A 22,839-nucleotide genomic window follows, 5' to 3' on the forward strand; every position below is an offset into this window, starting at 1 on the left:
AACATCTTTGACTTTTTAAAAAAAATCTCTGCCCTTAATTCCATCGGTCTTGTGAAAAAAAGTTATTAATTTCAAAAAATTACCTAAATTACTTTTGAAAACAACCTGTCACCTTGATGCTAATTTCTGGGACCTGTATTAGCCTAATTGAACTGAAAAAAACATCTTGAGTAACATGTCATGAATTTTCGTCAACCAGAACGTTGAGTTTTCGCCGACTAAAACTAGGTAAAACTATGAAGGATAAAAATGACTTAAATGTAACTAAAACAGCATTTTTGTTTCAAGACTAAGACTAAATCTAAAATTGTTGCCAAAATTAACACTGGTCAGAGGGAGTATTGCTGTTTTCATCGTCAAACATCCAGTATGCTGCCTGCACGCTCACCTTATCTGACTCTGTAAAAGGAAGAAAAGAAAGAAATGCAAAGTGTATTCTTAAACAAGCTTGTTTGTGAATAGCAGAGAGACAAGAACCACTCACATTATCTTTTCTTCTCATGCACAGCCTTTCACAGCGGCCAGAACAGCAGAACAAGATGTAGCAACCAAACAAACAAATAAACAAGGACGAATTTCACGTCAAAAGGCGCCAGCACGGCGTCCAGCTCGAGCCTTGAATTATTGAGACATGTTAGATATCTCTTTGTTTGTCAACGGTGTATTACAATCAGTCGCATCAGTAGATGTTGTCTTTCATCTTCCTCACAGCCTGCCGTTGCCGCACTTTGATCTCAGCTGGATATTTATACCATTGCTCCGGTTTTGCACATGCATACATGTTGCTACAACAACAAAAGCTCTTGCGTGTGTTCTTAAAACTTGAGATGTCGCACATGTATGTTCACATAAGAGTAATGTGTGAATAGCTGCTTTTCTTTGCCATATCAACAGAGTCATACCCTTCAGCCCACTCAGACGTACAAACATGATCACACACACACACACACTCTTGGCTTTGCACACGCACGCACGCACACACACCCACACACACATACATGCGTACAGACGTGGCTTTTGAAGGTTTTGACGTGGGCGATGCCTCTGTGTCAACTCTTTCCTGTGGGGAGACTTTCCACTTGCCTTTTTTTTCCATGAGAGCTCTGAGGTCTTTGTCAAAATTGACGGTTGAATTTTAACTTCATGCGCGCGCTGAATTTATTGTTTTGCATAAAGGCTCCCACCTCAACCCTACCCCCCGCTCTTCACTCCATCCGTTTTTTCCCATTAATAATGCAGAACATAATCCAGTCTTGGGCACACTCATGCTTGCAGCCCCTTGGCCTGCCAATCACTGGCCTAATTAGCACAAGATCTGCTCCTTCTCTGGTGGCTGCTGGAAAAAAAAACACCACATATCCTAATCCAGTCCCTCTAAGCCCGCTGTCCCTCTTGGCAGTGACAGTTTTGGGGTGTTTCGCTTCCATCGTGAGGTGGTTTTCTGTACTTGCAGACTGAGGTGTCTGCTCACTTGTTTCCTTGTTGATTCAGCCAATTGCACAGGAAGAGGTTTAGACAGATTTTTGTGTGTGCAGGTATACCTCATCACTATCGGTGCAAATATCAAGCATGAGGTAGGACATGCAATAAGCATCCGCTACTCTTTTTAGATTCTGTCAAAGGCTATACTTGTACTTTGTGATGACTCTTGTGCATGTCCTGCAGTAATGTATGGCTGCTGTGATATTTATATTTTAAAGGAGACCTATTATGCTCATTTACAGGTTCTTACTTGTAATTTGAGTTTCTGCTAGAACATTTTTACATGATTTAATGTTCAAATAACACTATATTTTCCTCATGCTGCCTCTGCTGAAAAACCTGTATTCACCATCCATGTGAAACACTGTTTTAGTGCCCATTTCTTTAAGTTATTATATTCCAGCAGGAATGTGATCCTAAATTGGGGAGCAATCAAGAAACACTCTCAAACAGGATTATTTTTCCCTGATGTTAGCATCTAGCTACATGTAGCAGTGTACTTGCAGCTGTGGAGTAACTGTCACGTAGCATAGTGGCACTGTCTAGCATAAAAAATCCCCAATTAAAGCTTCTTAACCAAAATCTTCACAGCAGGACGTGTTCCAGCAGGAATATAATCTGAAATAGTGGAGAAATGAACATCGGCATGTAGCTACATGTAGCAGTGTACTTGCTGCCAAGAAATGGCCATAACAGCGTGTCATGGCACCTTCTACCATGTAAAGTCACAAGCTTCAAATAAAACATCACAACCAAACATGTTTCAGTAGGAATATGATCCAGAATTGGGGAAAAAGTTACAAAATTGGAAACCAAGATTACAACTTTCCATGATGTTAGCATGTAGCTAAATGCAGCAGTATGCTTGCAGCCCCATAATGACTTCAACGCAGCATAGCTGCTCTTTCTGCCATTAAAAAAATGTCTGATAACATTGTTTTTTAAAATAAAATTATAACTAAGGGACGTGTGGAAGAAGGAATATGATTCGCAATCAGGACGAAATTCAAATCAGGAAACAAGATTACATGTCTCTCTGACGTTAGCATGTAGTGTTGTAGATATGTATTGTAAACACTTATAGTCGTGTGCCTGGAGTACGTGACCATATTAAGAAATCTGTCACAAGCGGATGTCAGCTTGTCTTGAATGTAGAGAAAACATTGGAAACAAGCATATTTAGAACGGTCTGAAGTCTCAGGTGTTTGCTCACAGGGATTATCTTTACACATGTGTACCTCATTATTTGAAAACTGACCGTGTTTTACAACAACATCTGACATTGTAACATTATATATACAACAGAAAATGAGGAAAAACCTAATAAGTCCCTTTTAGGGCTGAAGCTGAGTCAAATGAAAATCAAAATGAGTCTGAGTCATGTTGAGTCACACCACAATGTTTGGCAGACTGTTCAAAACTGAAAATCAAATTCACAGATATCGCAGATACTGTTTGTCAGACATATCAAAGAGGAGATTAAGCAAAGACAAATGGCTTCTTAAATCATGTGAAGACCAAGACAGAGCTGAGACACAGCCGCTGTGCTGCAGACATTTGAAACAGCAAGCCAGTCTATAGATAACCCCAGTGTTTCTATCACATGTGCAGCGTGTTACCATATAAGACAGCAATATGACTCACCCCGCTCGCTGACCTACTATGTGGGAAGTCATGATTCATGCAAGCTGCATTTAAGCAGGCAGGGCCCAAAAATACTCTGGCATGCCATCACACAAACACATACACAACCATCACACCACACACACACACACACACACACACACACACACACACACACACACACACACACACACACACACACATACTTCACTTGCTCAGTCATACTCACCACCCACAGACACTGATAGGCTCAGATACTGTCGGTAACATATAGTGAGAGACATTAGAAAGTTGTCAGAGCAGAGACTGGAATAACAAGATGACTGGATCTGTGTTGATGCCTTTTTGAGGTAATGCCAACGTCAGCTAGCAGCTGACACTTTCAAGACTTCATTCTTCTTCTGTTTCTGTGACTTTCAATAGATGGAGGAGATGGTTCTCATGATTGAAACGCCAAGTGTGGTTCTGTGCAACAGGTAGCTTTACTGAAACTGATTTTCTTGCGTTTCAGCGGTGCAAGTTCCTGGAATGCATATGTATCTTTGCTGAAGGAAGACTAATTCGGCTGCATAGTAAACAGTAGCTCTGGTGGTGTTCTTTGCTGTTTGTCTTGCATTTGCTCTCTAAAGTGAGCTGATTGTTCAAGAGGTATTAGTCAGCAGGATGCACCTATTAATAGCTTCTTGTGTTGAGTTCTTGAGTGTTGTTGCGATTCATGCAAGACATGACAATGATGCCAACTTTTGAAGAAACCATTTCCTCAAACACCTGGCTAAGAGTGCTTACCATGTTTCTACATTCTGCACAGCACGAGTTGTCTTTTTGTTGATCACTAAGTCTTGCTTTTTCTCTGATATCAAAGACACAATCCTCACTGCACTTTTGACGCAGATGTTGGCTCTTCTGATAATGACTTTCTCAGTCTGTAATCCAGCTGTCTTCAATGGTTCCATGCAGCTTGTGCTCCTTACTAATTGTTTCTTTTAAAAGCTAAATCTTGGCGGCGGTTTGAGTATTGATTCACGCGGCTGAGGTCACCCCTTAGACCTTTCCATCGCTGGGAGATGAAGTAGCTCTGGTGTTAATTAGGCCGATTGCAGAAAGATGCAGGTTTGTGTAGCGGTCCAAGTGCATTCTGGTGCAGACAGACGCTCTCACAGCCGGTCTCATTCATCAGTGTCAGCAGCAGGAGTGCTGCAGCGTGGTCCGCAGCTCGGCGGCACCCGGGGGGCTCAACCTAACCTGGGTTACCCCGGTCACATGACCGCGCTAGACTTGGGTGTTGCTGAGGATATCACATGAAGGGACTCAGAAAGGTCCCTGCGCAGGTCAGACATTTAAATTAGATCCAGAACAACACTTTTAGAGTCCAGTGGAATCTTGCATGAATAGCTTGCCTGGGTTTCTTAGTCAGGTATTGATGCTGTGTTTTCTTTGCTCAGTCCCCTGATCGAAGCACAGGGAGACAGTATTGATTTCTATCTGGAGCGAAAAGCACTTTATCCATTTGTTGAGCATAATAAGTGCAGCTGTAGCCTTAGATGACTGTGACCTCCATGCAACGTTTTATCTTGAACTCTCTCAACATTAAAAACTGCACCTTTCACAACTTGCAAACACTCAGGAAGTTGTATTTTGCTTTTATGCAATGATTTGAAGATGTGTATATCATGAAGTGCCCTATGTTTTAGATTTAATTGTACATGTAAAATAATTCAAGCACTGTCATTATGCTTCCACATTCCTCCGTATGCAATCAGCCTGGGAGCATTAACAGTGTGTCTCAGACGTGGCTGTCTTGCATATATTATCTTAGGATCAATATCAGCAACCCAGTGACCTTCTGGAAGGTTGTTTACCTTATCAGCAGTGTGGAGGATGAGGAGCCTCTGCCATGAATGCTTAGCAAACTCTCTGCGGTCGCCATGGAAAGCCCCAAGAAACTGCTCAGCTTCAATCTTGTCTCACAATCTTAAAGGAATACTTCACCTGCAAAATGACCGTTGTATATAAATTACTCACCTTGTGTTACCTTGAATTTATGAAGAAAACGTGTTTTTTCTCAAATGCCTCTACAGTGAGTGGAGAGTCCAAAAAGGGCAAAAATAAACCAGCACATCTCCATCCCTGGAGTAAATACCTCTACTCAAGTGAATACTGCACCTGCAAATTATCATTTGTAATTGCACACTCTCTTTTAGGCTGAGTTTGTGAAAAATATTTTGTATTTCTCCATGGTGAACAGAGAATCCAAAAGAAGATGAGCATTCAAATTCATGAATTTTAAGTAAACAGGGTCCACAACTTAGAGGAATACTTCACCTGCAAAATGACAATTCGTACATAATTACTAGCCCCTTTTTTTACATAGAATTTGTTAAAAAAAAATCAGAATAATAAAATTCTGCACGGTAAATGGAGAATCAAAAAAAGTCGAACATCCTGGATGAATCAGTCATAGGAGTCCACTTTTAACAACAACAAAATCCCCACATCTTCCTCCCTGGAGTAAATTCCTCCATTTAAAGTAATACTTCACCCACATAATGATGATTGCACATCAGTTACTCACCCTCTATTTCACTGAATTTGTGAAGAATATTTTATTTTTCTCCACGGTGAATGGAGAATCCAAAAAGGTGAACAGTTAAGTTAATGGGATCCAGGTTAATCCACAGCAAAGCTATACCAAAACATCCCTTTACAAACTCTCACACAACTCATGCAGATTAATCCAAGTCTCATTTATCCAGCTGTATGCTCGGTACTTCCCAAACACATATATTTTTACTAAAATGTTAAATGTTAATTTAAACTAAAAATCTGGCTTTGAGGAGAAGTTGCTGTTTAGTTCCCCATTGGAATTGGCTGTCTGTTTGGGAAGTACCAAGCATATGAGGGGATAAAGTTGTGTGAAAGTATGTTTTGATTAGTTTTGCTGTTCTTAAACATGGTCCCCATTTACCTCAATACATGAAGAATGTTCACGCTTTTGGGTTCTCCTTTCACTGTGAAGGCATATGAGATAAATGCATTTTTTAATGACTTCAAATAACCTTGGGATGAGTAATTTATATCCAAAAAATATTCCTTTAAGCAAAGGAATTTATTTTAGTGATGGTGTTTTGTTGCTTCTTTTATCTTGTTGAGGGCTGAACTTTGTTAAAATGTGGAAAAATCTCGCCCAACAGAGTAGTTCTCTTTTTTATGTTTTCAGATTTTGAATTCTTCACTCCGTTACTTCCTCGGTTACAGTTTGCTTGTTGCAATGCAGAGACATATCAGCCTTCTTTCCTCTAACTAAGAATGGCTACTCCTTCAGAAGACATTCATGTATGATTTAATAGCATTGGCTAAACACTGGCACTGAGGTGGAAGTGTTTCTGCTGAACTGATACTGTTCTCTAGGTGCATGGTACAGACTGAACAGTGTGCTTTTTGTCTACTATACCAACAGGTGCAGTTAAAAAACACATTGAGTAATAAGGAAATGTCGTTTTTTTTAGGAACTAACCCAAACAGTCTTGTTTTAGGCTTGATGACAGTGCACATTCATTGGTATTGAAAGGATTTTGCAACAGTGTCAAAAGCCACAGAGTTCAACCCATAGACAACCCTGTAATTCCACTAAAGTTACAACATAAAAGTTACAAACATAATTGTTAAACATAAATGTAACATTTAGAACTTAACGAGTGTGAAGTACGGGAATGAAAGAAACAGAGAGGAGGGGTGTAACAGCTGAATTGCAAGGGAGACATTTGATAAAAGTTAAGAGCCCCATCCGCATTAACATTCTCTATTACGGCCCAGATAGACTAATCCCAGTTTAATCAATCCCCGTGCCTGATATCCCCATTGATGCTCATAATGAACCATTAACACGTTTCTGATGATCTCTGCAGTTCGTCCTGCAGCGCAGTGCTATTCTGGGTATGATTAACACCCCTGTTTGATAAATATTAAAGGAGGCCACCTATGGTGCATTAGATGTATGATGTAGTGTGTGTCTAGATGTGCACTTGTCTCAAGATCCTGGTGCCATCTTATACATGAACTGAAATGTTGTTTCAACTTTGAAGACTGAAAATATCATAAAAAAATACCATCATATCATGAATGTGAGATGTAGTGAAATCATTCATACATTTTACAGCGAGTCAGCGTGCTGCCTTAGCCAGGAGACTAACAGAAAACCTGCAATACAAACTGGTGGCTCAGAGCTTGAAAGTCTTTTAGCCGCTGAAACCCGGGTCAACCAAACTTTTCTTGTGATGCGTTCAGACACCTTTATGAGTATTTAAACCTTCAGCCCTGAGTCAATTGTTTTGCTTTTTTTGAAAAAAAAGAGGAAAAAGTCGGTGAGCAATTTGGCAAGAAGTTTTCCAAAAACAGAAAATTAGTTTAAAAAAAATATAATAAATAAATATGAATAACAAAAAATTGTCCAAAAACTATATTTACAATCATCATAATTATAGATTTAAAATTATTTTACATAATTATTATTATCGATGCACTTTTTCAGGTCATTTCCTTGTTTATTTTTTCAAATTTTCTAAACTTTTTTTTTGTTTGGTTTGGTTTTGTGTTGATAATTTTCAGGTAATTTAATTTAATTTCTGGTTCATTTTTCTGAAGCTGCTCACTGCGTTCTTCCCATGTTTTAGAACATGCGGGGTTTAAGGAACCAATAAAATGACTTTTTTGTATCAATTCCTCACCTTGTGTTGTATTAAAATTCTAAAGAAAAGTTTGTTTGTTTTGAGTGCCTGCATGGTGAACAAAGAATCTGAAGATGTAGACTTTTTGTTCTGAATTGAAGTAAATGGGGGCCACATTTAACAATAGTAAACTATATCAAAACATCAGTTTACAAATTGACACACGATGGGCGCAGTGTAATCCAACTCTCATCCAGTTATATGCTCAGTACTTCCCGAAGACATGCAGTTTTGCTAAAACCGTATTATTTGAAATACTTTCACATACGAGTGGCACGCCTGGGCAAACATGCGTTTGAACTGTGAATTTGTGTTCAGTTGAGCAGTGTTTTAAGTAGTGCAGGACTTGGGTGACAGCTTCAACAAAACCTCCATTTACTCTAGTTTATGAAGAATTTTCTCTGTTTTTGGATTCTTCTTTCACCATGGAGGCATGCGAAAATAACTGGCATTTTCTTGAAAAATGTGACAAAACACAGGGTAATTGATGTTCATGGTAATTCATTGATCTACAAATTTTAACTCAGTCGACCTCACTGAAAAAATTTGGTTCTGCCGAATTTTAGACCTAAATCTGCCTTCATGCATTTTGCTTTATTTTATCCATAATGACTCTCATGGCTAGTTCAAGGTCTTTTTCTCATCTCATGCTTTCTTTGTGCTGACAGTTGACCATTGTGTATCTGCCTTGCAGTTGTTGAACAAATTTCAAAATTTTGGACCAAAGTATTAAGAATTGGCAAACACAATGATGGATGGATGGATGTTATGATACTAACCAATACTGCCACAAAAACTAATCTTTCAGCTTGGGGAAGCAGATAGTTTCACTTGGGGGAAATGAAACCTCTCTAAAAATATAATTCAAAGACAGTACATTAAAGTATGTATTTTGTGGCTGAAGAAGCCTCTGCTTGCATTTGGTTTGGCTTGCAAACACTGTCATAGAGCAGACCTTAAAGTGATTTTCATTTGAACTTCACCTAATTTCTACCACAGATTAGGGCTTTCATTTACCTACCCATCATCCGCGCCATCAGTGTTGACATTTGCCGCCTTTCACCACTCCAAGGGCATTCGTTACCGTGGCCTAATTTGATAATCCCAATTAAAACCATGTTCATTCTCACTGTAATTATAATAACCTGGCAGGAGTCCTCCCTCCTACTTGTGCATAGTGCCATAGTGTTCACGTTAGTGACTGTAGTGCCTCAGTGGATAATGTTATTAGACTGCAGCAGCAGCAGAGAGTAACCTTGTTTATCACAAGCATCCACAGGGTGCGTTTGTATTTTGTCACAGTTGGGACGTGTAGATGTCGCATTTTAAAAAAATCATCCCAATAACTCAAGAGGTGTTAAAATTGTTGTCCCACAGTTAGCTGTGCTTTGGACCTCCTGTCTGTGATTTCATTATTTGAAACAGCTTGTGACATGCAGCTGGTGTTTATGAATGTGCCCATGGGCCTCATTTTTGTTCCATTCTGATTCATTGTCCCCCCGTTTGAGGCAATAATCTGTCAGGAAATGATGGAAAACGTGACCAATATGTTAATATATCAACAAGTGAAAACTGTATTTGCATTGACTTGCTGAAAAAGCTTCTCCAAAGCAATCAGATCATTAACAAAACAGCATTTTTTTAGACTTAATAGGACAGTTCACGCTAAAATCAAAAATACATATTTTTCCTTTTACCTTTAGCACTATTTATCAGTCTAAATTGTTTTGTGTGACTTGCAGAGTTTTTGGAGATATTTGCTGTTGAGGTATACTGATTTTTTTCTCTCTTTTGAATGCATGCCTGTCCCCTTGTATCATTCTGTGTCCCCTCAGTGAATTCTGAGGTATTTGCTGGTCTGTGAACGCAGTGCAGGTGGAGTTCTTTTTTCCTCAATAGCAGTTTGTGACTCGTGGGTTGGATAATTGATCTGTCACTCCATTTAAAAGCTGATCAGACTAGTGTGCCCAGTAGCTCATCTGGTAGAGTCGGTGCCCCATGTTAAGAGGCTGTGTTTTTGCTTAAGCAGTTGAAGGTTGGACTCAAACTGCATGTCATCCCCTCTTTCTCCCAGTTTCACACTTAAGTTGTCCTCAAAAAATAGTATCTTCAAAATATCAATTTAATTGAAAAAAATATATATATAAAAAGCTGATCTTATCTGATCAGACCAGATCGATGGATGAGAGGAGCAGCTGTTTGTGAGTGAAGATAAACAATGATCCTGAGGTTCTGCTGCTCCATCTGTGCCCAGATTAGCTCTGCGCTCTGATAGTGCAGTGCAATGCATAAACGGTCCATATGTTTCAGCAGCACTCCTAATGTACTGTCCAGCTTCAAAAATAGAAAATCTATTGTGGTGGCAGATGTTTTAATTGTGGCGGGCTGCCACAAGTAAATGAATGTGTGGGAAACCTTTATATAGTTTAGTAACAAACTTTTATTATCATAAAAACATGTTATTTGTGGACAGAGGTTTCCAAGGTCAAGAAGAAACATTCATATACTGCATGTGTTTGTCTCCTTCATGCTTGGACAGTCAAGGCTGTTCTTAAAGGAACATCCTGAGTCAGTGTGATTCGTCAGAGTCCAGTGGTTCTGCTTGCTGCAGCTTGATTATCAACTTCTGAGTCTGATTCAACATGCTAGACTGGCAACCCCTGACATTTATTATAAGACGTGCGCATGAAAATGCTTATTACTTGCAGAGATGTTTAATACCTCTTTGCCTGCAGCACAAAGAAAGCAGGAAGCCTTCATATAGAATCTGTCAGTGTTGGTTTTAAATCAAGGGGAAAGAATGTGAAAACAACTTGCATTGCTTTTTCTGCCCATCACTGCACTGTAGATGTACACAAAGGCGTCTCAGTGGAATGCATAGAGGATATGTAAGCTTCCTGAGCGGTGAATGATGTGTTTTTATGATAGGAGCAATCATGACTCTGCCACCGGGGGCTCAGTTCAGCCCCCCGAAGGCAGTCGGCCCTCCCTCCCTCCTTTATGTATTCCATTCCGCCATGACCCGGCGCCGCCTCCTCCCTCCACACACACTGCAGACAGACAGAGAGCGAGAGAGGACACACATCACACAGCACATTATGACACACTGTCACACTTAAACCACCCCACCCTCCCGCCCCTCCTACATAAAGTCCCCAAACTAAGACCACGTCATATGATACAGTCAGGCCAAAGCTGACTCAAACATCCTGCTCTTAATGTGCTCTTTTTTTATCTCCGGTGTGTGTGTTAGGTCAAATCTTAGTTCTGCTCTTAGTGGTGCATGAAAATAAAGATTGATTAAATCAAGGAGATGAAAGTTAACCCACCTACACTCTAGGTACTTGCTCTGCTTGGGGGCCATTTTTGTAAAATGACAGGAGGCCAGGGGCCATTTGCAGCAGCCCCATACATGTGTCTTGGATTTTAGAATGCTTCTTGGATTTAAGGATGTTTCCAGGATCTAAGGATGTTTTAAGGACTTTAGGACATTTTAAGAGTTTTTGGGACATTTCTATGATATTAGAATGTTTATTGGATGTAAATACATTTATAGGATTTTAGGACATTTCTGTGAGTTAAGGACATTTTTTGAGCATCAAGGATGTTTCTAGGATTTAAGGACTTTTTGGGGATTTCAGGACCTATTATTATAATTTATGTATTATTTTTTATTTTTTTAATTATTTTTAACTTTTATTAATTTCGCAATCACTCTATATATATATATATATATATATATATATATATATTATATATTTAAAACTGTTTTTCAGGTCATTATCTTGTCACCTTTTGCTAATTTCATGCAGTTTATGGGGCATCTTTCCAAGTTGCTCCTTGCCTTTATAGCCATGTTTTCAAAAGAAATCAAACCAATTTGCTCAAGTTTCAAAGGTTTAAACATAAGTGAAAGAAATCTGAATACAGATCAAGAAAATTCATGCCGTTCCAGGTTTCAAAAGGTAAAATTAGTCTTTTTTTAGAAGGAGTCTGGTGGCTTTGAAGGGAGCACAGATGGGTACAAAGACTTGTAGAAACTGGGGTATGCTGACCGCCATCTACACTATGTAATACACTGTCTATGGATAAGTACCAAATGCAACCCCACTTTGAAAAATCTGCATATTACATTGAACACACATGCATAAGAACAATGCTGATCTTAATAGTGAGAACCAAAGAATCAAACTTTGTGACTGAACCTTAGACTGTAAAACCATGTGTTAGGAATCAATCAATCTGACCAAGGACAACAGTAAGTCAACAGCAGGTACAGTCAGTACAGACCTTCCATTCACACATGAACGCTGTGACAGGTGAACATTGTTTGGTACAGGATGTTACCTTCAGCTCCCTCTTATGTACCCTCTGTACCGTATGGCAGTGTGTGAGATTGTGTGTACACGCGGTGCACCATTGCTCCACAAGAATAATTGCCGAAATAGGTAAAGCAGAGCTAACACGTCTCCAGCCACATTAGTCTTCTTCAGCTCCCCCTTTAGATCAGCAGGCGCTCTCCAGGAGCAGCCAGCAGAGCGCCCTGCAGCCGGCTCCGACCGCTGCTGGAGCGCACTCTCATCACCACCACGCTGTGCTTTTGATCTGCGCAAGGAATGTATGCAACTTGCCGAGAAGGTTGGCGTCATCAGTATTAACGCGGCGGAAAGAGCTGCCGTCAACAACTGACCCTGGAAGTCATAAAGAGGAGAAAAATACAAAATCTTCTGCATCCATCAGCACTTCTAATCAGAATTCTGCCACAGCCTGCTATTTTGTGGTGTGTTTGTCTGGGTACGTCTGTCTGTACGAGCGCATGTATGAATATGCTTTTGCACACTGTATGCGTGTATTTGTGTCACCCTTGCATTTTCCTCCCACTTGCAACAAAACCATCTGAAGTCCAAGTGCATTCCAGGGTAGAAATAGCATGTTTGGATTGCTCCGAAGCTCGCAACCGCATCTGGAAACATTATTCTTGGAAGACAGGTCATTATCATAGGAGGCCAACTGAGAAATGTTTTGGTGGAAATAAGCAAACTACACAACAGTTCGAGCAGCCCAGAACCACAGGAAAGTCTGGACTGACATAGATGTTCCACAACAGCCCCCACAGCAGACAGTAGACTGCTCCTCAGCTCTGACACAGGTAAACAACTCCAGCTATGAAAGGGCCGATATTAACCCTTTGAGACCTGGCCAGAAAGGCTTGATTTCTTTTAAAAACATGGGAAGAAGAAAATGAGCAACAAAAGAAATTACCTGAAAATTAGCAAGAAAATAGGAAAAAAGTACAAAAAAACAAGAATTTGTTTAAAAACAAAAACAACTCAACAAACAGAAAAGAAAAAAAAGGCAAGGCAAACAAGACTTTGAAAAAGTGCTTCAAAAACATGATAATTCTGTAACATGAGTTAAAATATGTATTTATGATTATTATCAATAAATACAGTTATTATACTAATTTCTTGCAACTTTTGAAACAAGAAGAAATGACTGAAAAATCAGCAAGAAATAAAGTCAAATGGAAAAAAATTTAGGCTGGAAAAAATGTGACAAACAAACCAAAAAAAAAGAAAGAAAAAAACACAAGGCAAGGCAAACGAGACTTGAAAAAGTGCCTTAAAAATTCCAATAACTCTGTACAATAAAAAAAAATATGTATATGATTATGATAATTATCAATAAATCTTTTAAAACAAAGAAGAAATGACCTGAAACTAAGATTTTTTTTTTGAAGTACAAAAAAAATCTGAACATTTTTAAAAGTAACAAACAAACAAGGCAAGACAAACAAGACATGGAAAAAGTTATTTAATATTAATAAATTGTATAATTCTTCAACATGATTTCAACATGATAATTAGCAATAAATTTAGTTTTTCCTAGCATTTTTTCTTTCTTCCCCAGACATTTTTGACCAAGCTTTATAGAGTAATTTTCCAGATCTACTTATATCTTGCAATTTGTGAAACATTTCTCACTAAGGTGCATATTGGCCTTTTTCCCCCATGTTTTTGAAAGAAAAATCGCCAATTTTGCTTGTGAAAGGTGTGAAAGCAGCACAAGAAAAGGGATGTAGCTCCCGGTTTCAAAGGGTTAAGAGATTTTTAATGCAATTCATGGCTCAGTGTAGCCTCGCAGAGTCAGCCCACAATTTTCACTTCCCTCATTGTGGTCTGGGCTCAGTACGCATTAGCTCGTGTTAGACGTCATTTCTAGTGGGCCGTAGATGATTGACAAGTGCTCGTCTATGTCGATGACACCACAACACGATTGTCTCTTGCACCTGATAGGACAAAAGCATCAATCACTGGGTTGAGATTAGATTTTGCTGATGTGGATTGTTCTGGAAATGCTCTCAACTGTCACTTTAATTCAAGTTTCTTCATGAACATGAGGTCAAAAGTGAGTCATGCAGTTGCTGAGTCATTTGCATATTACATCTGCAAAACCTGGCCTATATACATTTAGATAATCATGAGCTTTGAGAGTTTTAAAAGGTGACAGGTTGCATTATCGACTGAAACACTTACCACTGTAGCTGGCTTGGATCTGTTTGGCTTCTAGCTCAGTTGATTAAGTGGATGCTGTCCAGATGTTTTCCAGACTCACTGCAAAAAACTGTTTGGTGGCTAGGCTCAGATAATTTAATGTGTAAAATTCCCACACAACTCAAGTGAATGTGTTCATACATTCTGTAAGAGATCGACAGTTTGGTTATGAACTAACTCAGGGCTAATATTTTGCACAATTATAGGAAACAAGAATTTATTTTAGATATTTTAGATTTACATGCAGCCTTTTATTCAACATTTAATACTTATAACCATGCTTTTTAGCCATCATGCATGGGTGTTTTTTTTTGGAACCCATTTTTTTCTGTGGGGTTTTTTTTTTGGCTCCAAATTTGGGAGCTTTTTAAGGACCGTTGGCTTTTTCCACAGTGGCTTTTCAGCCCCCAAATGTGGGTGTTTTTAGGGTCCTGTCAGTGTTTTTTCTGCGGGCTTTTACCTCTCGATCCTGAGATTTTTTTAGCAGTCAGTTGTCATTTTTTTGTTTGTTTTTACAGAGACATCCCTGCATTTCCTGTTCGGATAGTGCCATGCAAAGCAGGTGTTTATTTACAGAGACAATCCTGCTTTTCCAGTGAGGATTGAGCCCCCAAACTTAGGTCATTTAAGCCAAAACATGATCTTTTTATTAACCATTAACTAAGTGATCAACCACAAGTTAACCACAGCATTGCTGGATTATGAAAAGTCAACACATCTGCTGTATAATAATGTGCAAAAATGTAAAATATCAATGGTTTGCAGAAACATAAATAGCCAACATTTTTTCTGGCAGTTGGGTTGAAATGGAGAATATATCTAACCTTCCTTATTACATTACATTTACATTACATTTATTTAGCTGTCATGTGCAACAGCTTCTTTCTATCCTGTTAGAACTGCTGCTTCAGGACAAAACAGCAGCTGTTAAAATGATAGTGCTAGATGCAGGTTTTTCAGAGGCTGTGCAGGTTTGTAGTGAGTGTGATTGCAAACCGCAGCACATGAACACAAACCGAACGCCATATCCAGCAATTTCATTCAGCACTCTGATATGTGTTGCTGTGGGAATTGTCAACTGGATTGATTGCCTTCGGAAGGAAAGACGTTTTCTCATGTAACAATAGCCAGCAATCAGCGTCTCAGCTGCTCAGCGTCAGTGCTGTGAGCCCTCCTGTGCTGCTTTTTCACCTCGTGACACGCTCCTGTTTTCACAAGATGGGAGTTGGTTCTATTTGCAAGGTGAAGAAGCCTCTCGCTATCCATTTTCACACTCCCAGTAGTGTAGTAGTAGCGACAATCGCACCATCTACGCACACACATCGCCTTCGCTGAGGCCTCAAGTGTGTGTGGGATTACCAGACCCACCCGCTCTGAGAATCCTGGATGATGGAAAAAAATTTCCCACAGACTCAGAACAGAGTCTGTTATGGCAAATGATCACACTCAGCACCAACTACGTATATGTGCAAAATATTCAATTTTTTGCCCTTACTCGGAAAAAGACAATATGGCTAATGTAAAGAAGCATTCCTGTAACATTCCCATTTACATGCAGCTGTGCATACTTCTATTAACGTGCCCTTACATGTCATTTTTCATCTTCTGTATAAATATGGGAAAGTTTAACATCTGGAGCCACTTGTGCCATTTTGTTTCTTTGCATAAAAACTGGATTTATTTATTTATTTTTTAAAGTTTTATTTTATTTTTATTTTTTAAAGTGGTGGAAGATTTCTACTGCTGTGTTCTTTTGTGTTAACAATGTCGTTATTTAGCTGAAGGATGTTAGCTCTGCTTCTTCATTATCAGTAACACTTCTCTTCTTGCTGAGCATTTTTCAGACTAAAAAACATGAGTCAGTGAGCGCTTCCTTTGCTTAACCCTTTGAAACCTGCGCAAATTGGCTTCACAGCTTTCAGAAACATGGAAAGCAGGCAATGGGCAGCTTAAAAACAAAATGAGTCCGAAATTTGCAAGAAATTGGAAAAAGTTAGAAGAAAATTACCTGAAATTAGCCAAACAAAAAAAAAAGAAAAGTGACCTGAGAAAAAGAGCAAAAATTAAATAATACATATATGCAAAAAATAGTAATTTCTGATAATTATTAGGATAATAAATATAGTTTTTCTTGTATTTATCCGTAGCTTTTTGAAAAATGTCTAATTTTCTATCTATCTTTTTTAGCAATTCTTTTATGGTAATTTTCTTGTCACCGTTTACTTATTTTTTGGCACAACATGGCAGTCAGGTTGCTGACTGCCATGTTTTTAAAAGAAATCACATCAATTTGCTCAATGTTTCAGAGGTTTTAATGCCTGTGAAAGCGCAAGAAACCCTATGTCGATCCAGGTTTTAAAATTTTATTTGGTTATGTAGTCATTGCTAACACTCAAAAGTCAGATGTGATGTACGCTTCTCTGATTTGCACAAAAAAACAGGTCAGTTAAACAAACACATAAGGTTAGCAAAACTTTCCTTCCATAAACATTTCCATACATAGGGAGTCCTTCTGACTCATGAGCTGTCAGTCAAAAGCAGCAAAGTTACACAACATGTAAACATCCAGCACTTGGTGTTATTTTCTCTCCAATCATAACAAGGAGAAATTTCATTAGAACAGTTCCGTGAACGAGGACATTTTCCGTGTGTGTAATCACATTTTCAAGACGTCTACATTTGTCTGATAGCTTGTTAACAGACTGAGAAAAAAAACACTGATGGGAACTTTTTTTTTGAGGAAATCTAATTTGAAGCGCCATGAAAAAGTAGGACAAAAGGACAAAGTCACCTCACGTCAAGGCATTCATTTTGACAGATAATTTAATTTTATTCAGTGGAATAGCTCACTTTAGCTCATAATTCTACTTTATTAGGGGTCGATGAGTTCAATCCTCGCACAAACACAGCAGACACAAAGGGGTCCAGAATGACAAATGTAACAAATGTCAGCTTTAGTCTGTGTGCTGTTGTGTCAACAGATGACAGAGAGTAGCACAGTTCATTTCAAACCTGCGACCACAAGCCTACAAATAGCAGAGGGGCATCTTGGCACTGAGCGCGGTCTAATATAAAGGTCTTTTCGATTAAGTTATGTGTCTGTGTCTGTCTGTGTGTGTTGTGTATCTGGTGGCTTCTCTGAGGGAAGATAGCTCCGCGTCTGTCATCACAGTGCGAGTGGGATGGAACGTTTGGCTGGAAAATCCGGGGCACGTGCTGTTGTGTTCCCAGAGTCGAGCTTCACGGGGTTTGTGTTTTGGAAGTGTGGAGTTACGCTGACTTACCGCAACTCCAGTCAGGCAATAAAGCTGGAGCCATAGGGGATCATAACACGTTGTTTATTTATGATATTCGTTAATTGCAGTGGGTAAAGGCTAAGAGACGACAGTGTCCCCTCTGTTTACTGAAGATGGTCGTATAAGTGTTGCTGTATATCTAAGGATTGATAGATCAGCAGCAAATCTAAGCAAATTGGCTTGATATTTTTTTTAAATATGGAAAGACGACAATAAGCATCAAAAGAAAAAACAGACAAAAAAACAGCAAGAAATTAGTAAAATGTACAAGAAAATTACCTGAAAATTAGTTAAAACAAAAAAAGAGAAAGTAAAATAAAGTTGTTGTTTTTTTTTATAAAAAAAAAAAAGGCAAAGACGACATTTGTACATGCATAGGCAGTACAGGTACAGTGATGAAAAATAGACAATACAGATAAAAAAAAACAAGCAAGAAACAAGTGCTCAAAAATATAATAACGCAACTTTTGTAGCATAACTTTAAATGTGTAATTATGATCATTATAAATATAGTTTTTTTCCACCTAGCTTTTATTCTTTTTTTACCTAGACATTTGTCTCTCGCTTCTTCAAAAAAAATTCTAAATTTATTTGGTAAGAAGTGTTCCACAAATTGCAAGAAATTGTTGGATTATAATAGAATTCTAAGAAAGCTTTAAAAAATGTCCAAATAACTTAAACTTTAAAATTATTTTTAAAGATTTGCTTAATTTTAGGTCATCTTTTGTTTCTTCTTCTTATTATTATTAATTATTATTATTATTTGGCTTTCCCACTAATTTTCTGGAAATTGTCTTGTACTTTTATTATATTAGAAATAATAGAAAATAACAACAATTCTGTAAAAAAATAAAATAAAAAAAAAAGTTAAATATATAAATATGATAACAATAAATATAGTTTTGGGACATTTTCCCTAGTTTTTGAAAAAAGTAGTTTTCCAAATCTACTAGTTTTTTGCTCATTGCCTTTTTCCCGTGTTTTCAAAAGAAAGCAAACCAATTTTCTTGGAATTCGAAGTTTTTGAATACTTTCAAAGGGTTAAATGAAAGACAACTCTGTCTCCTTATTACACAATCATATCTTTTATACAGAACAGTGCGGCAGCATAATAAAGCGATATTCTAACCTTAAGCAAGCAGTTTAAAAGTGGCTTCAGATCTGCTCTAAATTTTTGCGTACTGCTCCTTTAATATTTCTGCATATAACATGTGTACACTGAGCCTAGTTTAAATCACTTTGTGTTAAATTGAGATGATCACAGCAGCAGTGGGGGATAGAGGCCTTTTGCAACTGCAGAAAAAAAGACTCAGGCTTTTGTGGCCATATTATAGGCTTACAGTAATTGTTTCCACTCTCATGGCTACAAAACAACCTCTCTGCGGTCATTTGGGTTCTTATCCTGTGATGAAGCTCCTGTACTATCCTCCTCCTTTTTCAGCTGATGTTCTCTTTCTAAGTGTGTCCAAGCTGCTCAGCATACCTATACAGTGAGTCCTGCGTAGATTACAAACACATGTGGATCTCCACAGCAAAAAAGTACAGACCCAGTAACTCTGGATGCTCTTGGCTACCTTTTAATTACAATGTAATTGTTTTTTAAGTAAACTGTGTTCTGTGGGTGTTTTGTTGTTGATTCAGTTATGTTTTTTTGTTATTTGAGTGTGCAGTGGGAGGGGAAAATGTGTGGAATATACTGAAAGTCTTTTGTGATTCATGTGTGGATATGTGGTGTGAGCAGAAGCATGCAAAACAACATTTTACAGGTTTTTTTATTGTTAAAGAGGGATCGGGCATGAGAAGCAGCAGCAGTCAGTCAGTCAGGCTCGTCTATGTGTTGAATCATGAGGCTGGCTGCAGCAGACCGACGGGGCTGATGTCAGCCCTGCGGTATGCGCTCGCTGGGCTCGGCTGTAAGCTGACCCCCCCCTCTGTTGTGCTTCTATTTCCAGGGCGTGAGCGGAATGTCCGTGGATGAGAAGCCTGAAGCCCCCATGTATGTGTATGAGTCGACAGTTCATTGTACCAATATCCTCCTCTGCCTCAACGACCAGCGGAAGCAGGATATCCTGTGCGATGTGACTGTCCTGGTGGAGGGCAAGGAGTTCCGCGGGCACCGGTCCGTGCTGGCCGCCTGCAGCGAGTATTTCCTCCAGGCGCTGGTGGGCCAGGCGGAGAATGGCTTGGTTGTTAGCCTTCCGGAAGAGGTACGTCCATCAAACATGCTTGTTTCCCCTGACACTTTTCTTTTGCAGGGCGGGAAATGCTATTGACTTTTAGACAATGCAACACTGAAACTCCCCGCTGGCACCAGTAAAAAACCAACCAGGCTCTCTGCACCTTCCTCCAGCATCCATAGCCACACACAGTGATGTGTGAATTGTGGAATAAGGCTTAAATCCTCACTGTTTTAGAACGCCTAAAAGAGCGACCATTTAAAACACTGCTGACTCCGTTTTAGGTTGAAAAATCCCGGATTGCGTTTTACTTTTAAAAGGTAAAAATCTAGTTTTGTTAAAATAGTCCTTTATACACAGAGATCACACTATAGGGCCACTACAAAGTCCCTTATTTAAGCAGCCTTTGCATTTTTACACAGAACCAAAAAAACAGCGGCATCATTCTGATCCAGTGTGTGATTTGAGGCAGCATGCTGGCATCGCAAAGCGAAAGAGGCTAAGCCGGTGTTTAACGTAACAGCATCAGCCAAATCTACTCGCTGAAGAAGGGCAACTTGCTGTGTGGCAATTAAAACTTTTTAATTGGAGTGCTGTCCTGATCCTGACTACATTCATCTCCACTTTGTGGACTCAAAGTCTCAAAAAGTTTAATTGCAAGTGAGTTCATCACGTATTATTTTTCCTAATTGTAACCACCTTGCCTTTGTAGCCTAATCTTAAACATGTGCTTTTGTTGTTGTCCCAGCATTGGTTGTCCTGGGGTTTTGTTGACCAAACATAACCCACATGCTTTTGTTGGGTTTTTTTTAACATCCTGGTGTAATATGTAAATGTGAAAGAGCAGCAACATGTGACAACTTGGGATGAGAACGTGTTTCAAATACAGAACAAAAGACACGAGAACTTTACTTTTGATTTATAAATATTTAGATTTTATGATAAATTATTTTGGGGGAGGCAGGAAGTAGGGAACAGGTCATTAGCCCTTAAGCACAATTTAAACCTCTGGCTGACATTTGCTTTAAGTCATTAATCACTGTGTTGTGGCTGAAGTGATCCCATCACAAGAGGGTCTCAGGCCCTCTATTAGGGCCTAGAAAACCATTGCAAAATGGCGCATAACTCCCAAATGGATTCACAGACTTGCACAAGATTTTGTAGAAAGACTGGTCATGAGCTCTAAGACAGCTGATTAGCTGCTCATAACAATAAGCAAAAAAACAGGCAGTGTGTGGATGCCTGAGTGTATGTTGTGCTGAATTGTGAATTTACACTTGTTTTTGTATTATCACATCCCAACATTGATTTCACCGCTGACATTTTCAGTTATTTTTGGTTTCTTTTTTATTTGCGGTCTCTTTTGGTGTCATGAGATACTACAGCAGTAAAATGGTGTTTTAATTTGCTGTGCGGTACGCTCGAGGATAAAGACTCAGGGAAAGGTGTGAGAAAGTGCATTATTGAGCCTATAAGGCTGTGACTGCCAATTAGCACCTGTCAGCTGCCACCGCTGCCAAGGTAGCATTTCGTGGCGAGATTAACGCCACCGCGGGCTCAGCGCTCATCAGGTTTAGCAACACTCCTCACTCTTGCTCGTCTCAGCTCTCAAAGTGTCACTTTCAACCGATCCCCTCCAGAGCTGCTCTTCTGAACGCATGATGAAAGTACCCCTCTGACGTATTGATGTCACACAGCCACGCTCGCACATCCGCATACATGCATGTGCTGCTATGAAAAGTGGGGCACATCCCGCATGTGCTGCAGAGTTGTGGCTCCTCGCTGGGGCCAGCATGCATTAATAAAGTAGCGCCTGTCAAACGACTTTGTCACTGTGCTCATTGAAAAAGAAGTCACCGTCAGATTGTCGTCTTATGTAAAATGAGCATCAGGGGCTTTTTTCCCCTCTCCTTAACTCAAAGAAGCACTGCAGGGATCGGCTCCTGGATGCTCAAAGCAGCATCTCTTTCATTCACTCACTGCGTGGATGAATAATGCATGAGCTGCTGTGTGTTTCAGGTGTGAGATGGAGTGTGGAAAGTAACATCTTTCAATGGCTGTTTCTTTAATGTGTTGAGAGAGATAGAGAGAGTTACTCCCATTGAGGTTTTGAGCCATCCTCCCTCTGTCCATCCCTGTTCAATTTGACAACATTTCACATATTTTTGCATCATAAAAAAAAACCAGCATAAAATGAATTTGTTGGCTTTATTATGCATTTCAAAATACAACTTTTATTCCATTATCACTAATGTAATCACTGTCTGTCAGAGAAATTAATGCAGTTTCACAGGACCCTAGCTGATGTTGTGATGTAAAAGTGATTATTTGTACGTTGAGTAAAGAAGTAATATCAAAGTTTTAAAAATCCTATCAAGTCGGGCGATACGATACGATATGATACAATACGATACAATACAATACGATACTATATACTATGCGATATACAATACGTACAATACATGTACAATACAATATACTTTATTGTCCCCTTGTGGGAAATTTGTCTTGGACTCAATGCTGCACAGATAATCCCTCCACACTTACAATAACAACAATAATCACACCATTACATTATAAACACAACTGTCTGAGTGATATGGAGAAAATAAAATATCACAATATTTATACCCCAGTATTGATACTAGGCAGGTTTATACACTTATAATAATTTAATCTCCCTTATTTAAAAAAATTAACAAACAAACAGTAGATTTTCAGGTCATTTTCTTGTCATCTTTTCCTATTTTTTTGCTGTTTGCATGGCACCTTATGACAAGCTACGTATTGCCTTTTTCCACAATTAAAAAAAAAAAAGAATCCATTAATTTTTTTCATGTTTCAGAATTTTTAATGCTTGTAAAAGAACGCAAAACGCAGCACAAGAAAACTGACGGTCCAGGTGTTAAAGGGTTAACGTGAAATTTTCCTTCAAATATCTTCCCTCTGCCCTGTTCAGCAGGTTGTTCATATCTGTGTGACT

The 22,839-nt window shown here is 39.0% G+C and overlaps 1 protein-coding gene across 1 annotated transcript in view; it reads left to right on the forward strand.

The window, feature by feature from the left end:
- Positions 1-22,839, forward strand: part of bach2b (BTB and CNC homology 1, basic leucine zipper transcription factor 2b) — a 118,635-nt gene that overhangs the window by 63,036 nt on the left and 32,760 nt on the right. The window contains exon 3 of the mRNA XM_042504051.1: positions 19,632-19,886. Coding sequence (XP_042359985.1) covers positions 19,632-19,886 — 255 coding nt within the window. The remainder of the gene's footprint in view (positions 1-19,631; positions 19,887-22,839) is intronic.

The sequence above is a fragment of the Plectropomus leopardus genome, chromosome 16, assembly GCF_008729295.1.
Source record: "Plectropomus leopardus isolate mb chromosome 16, YSFRI_Pleo_2.0, whole genome shotgun sequence".
Taxonomy (NCBI): domain Eukaryota; kingdom Metazoa; phylum Chordata; class Actinopteri; order Perciformes; family Serranidae; genus Plectropomus; species Plectropomus leopardus.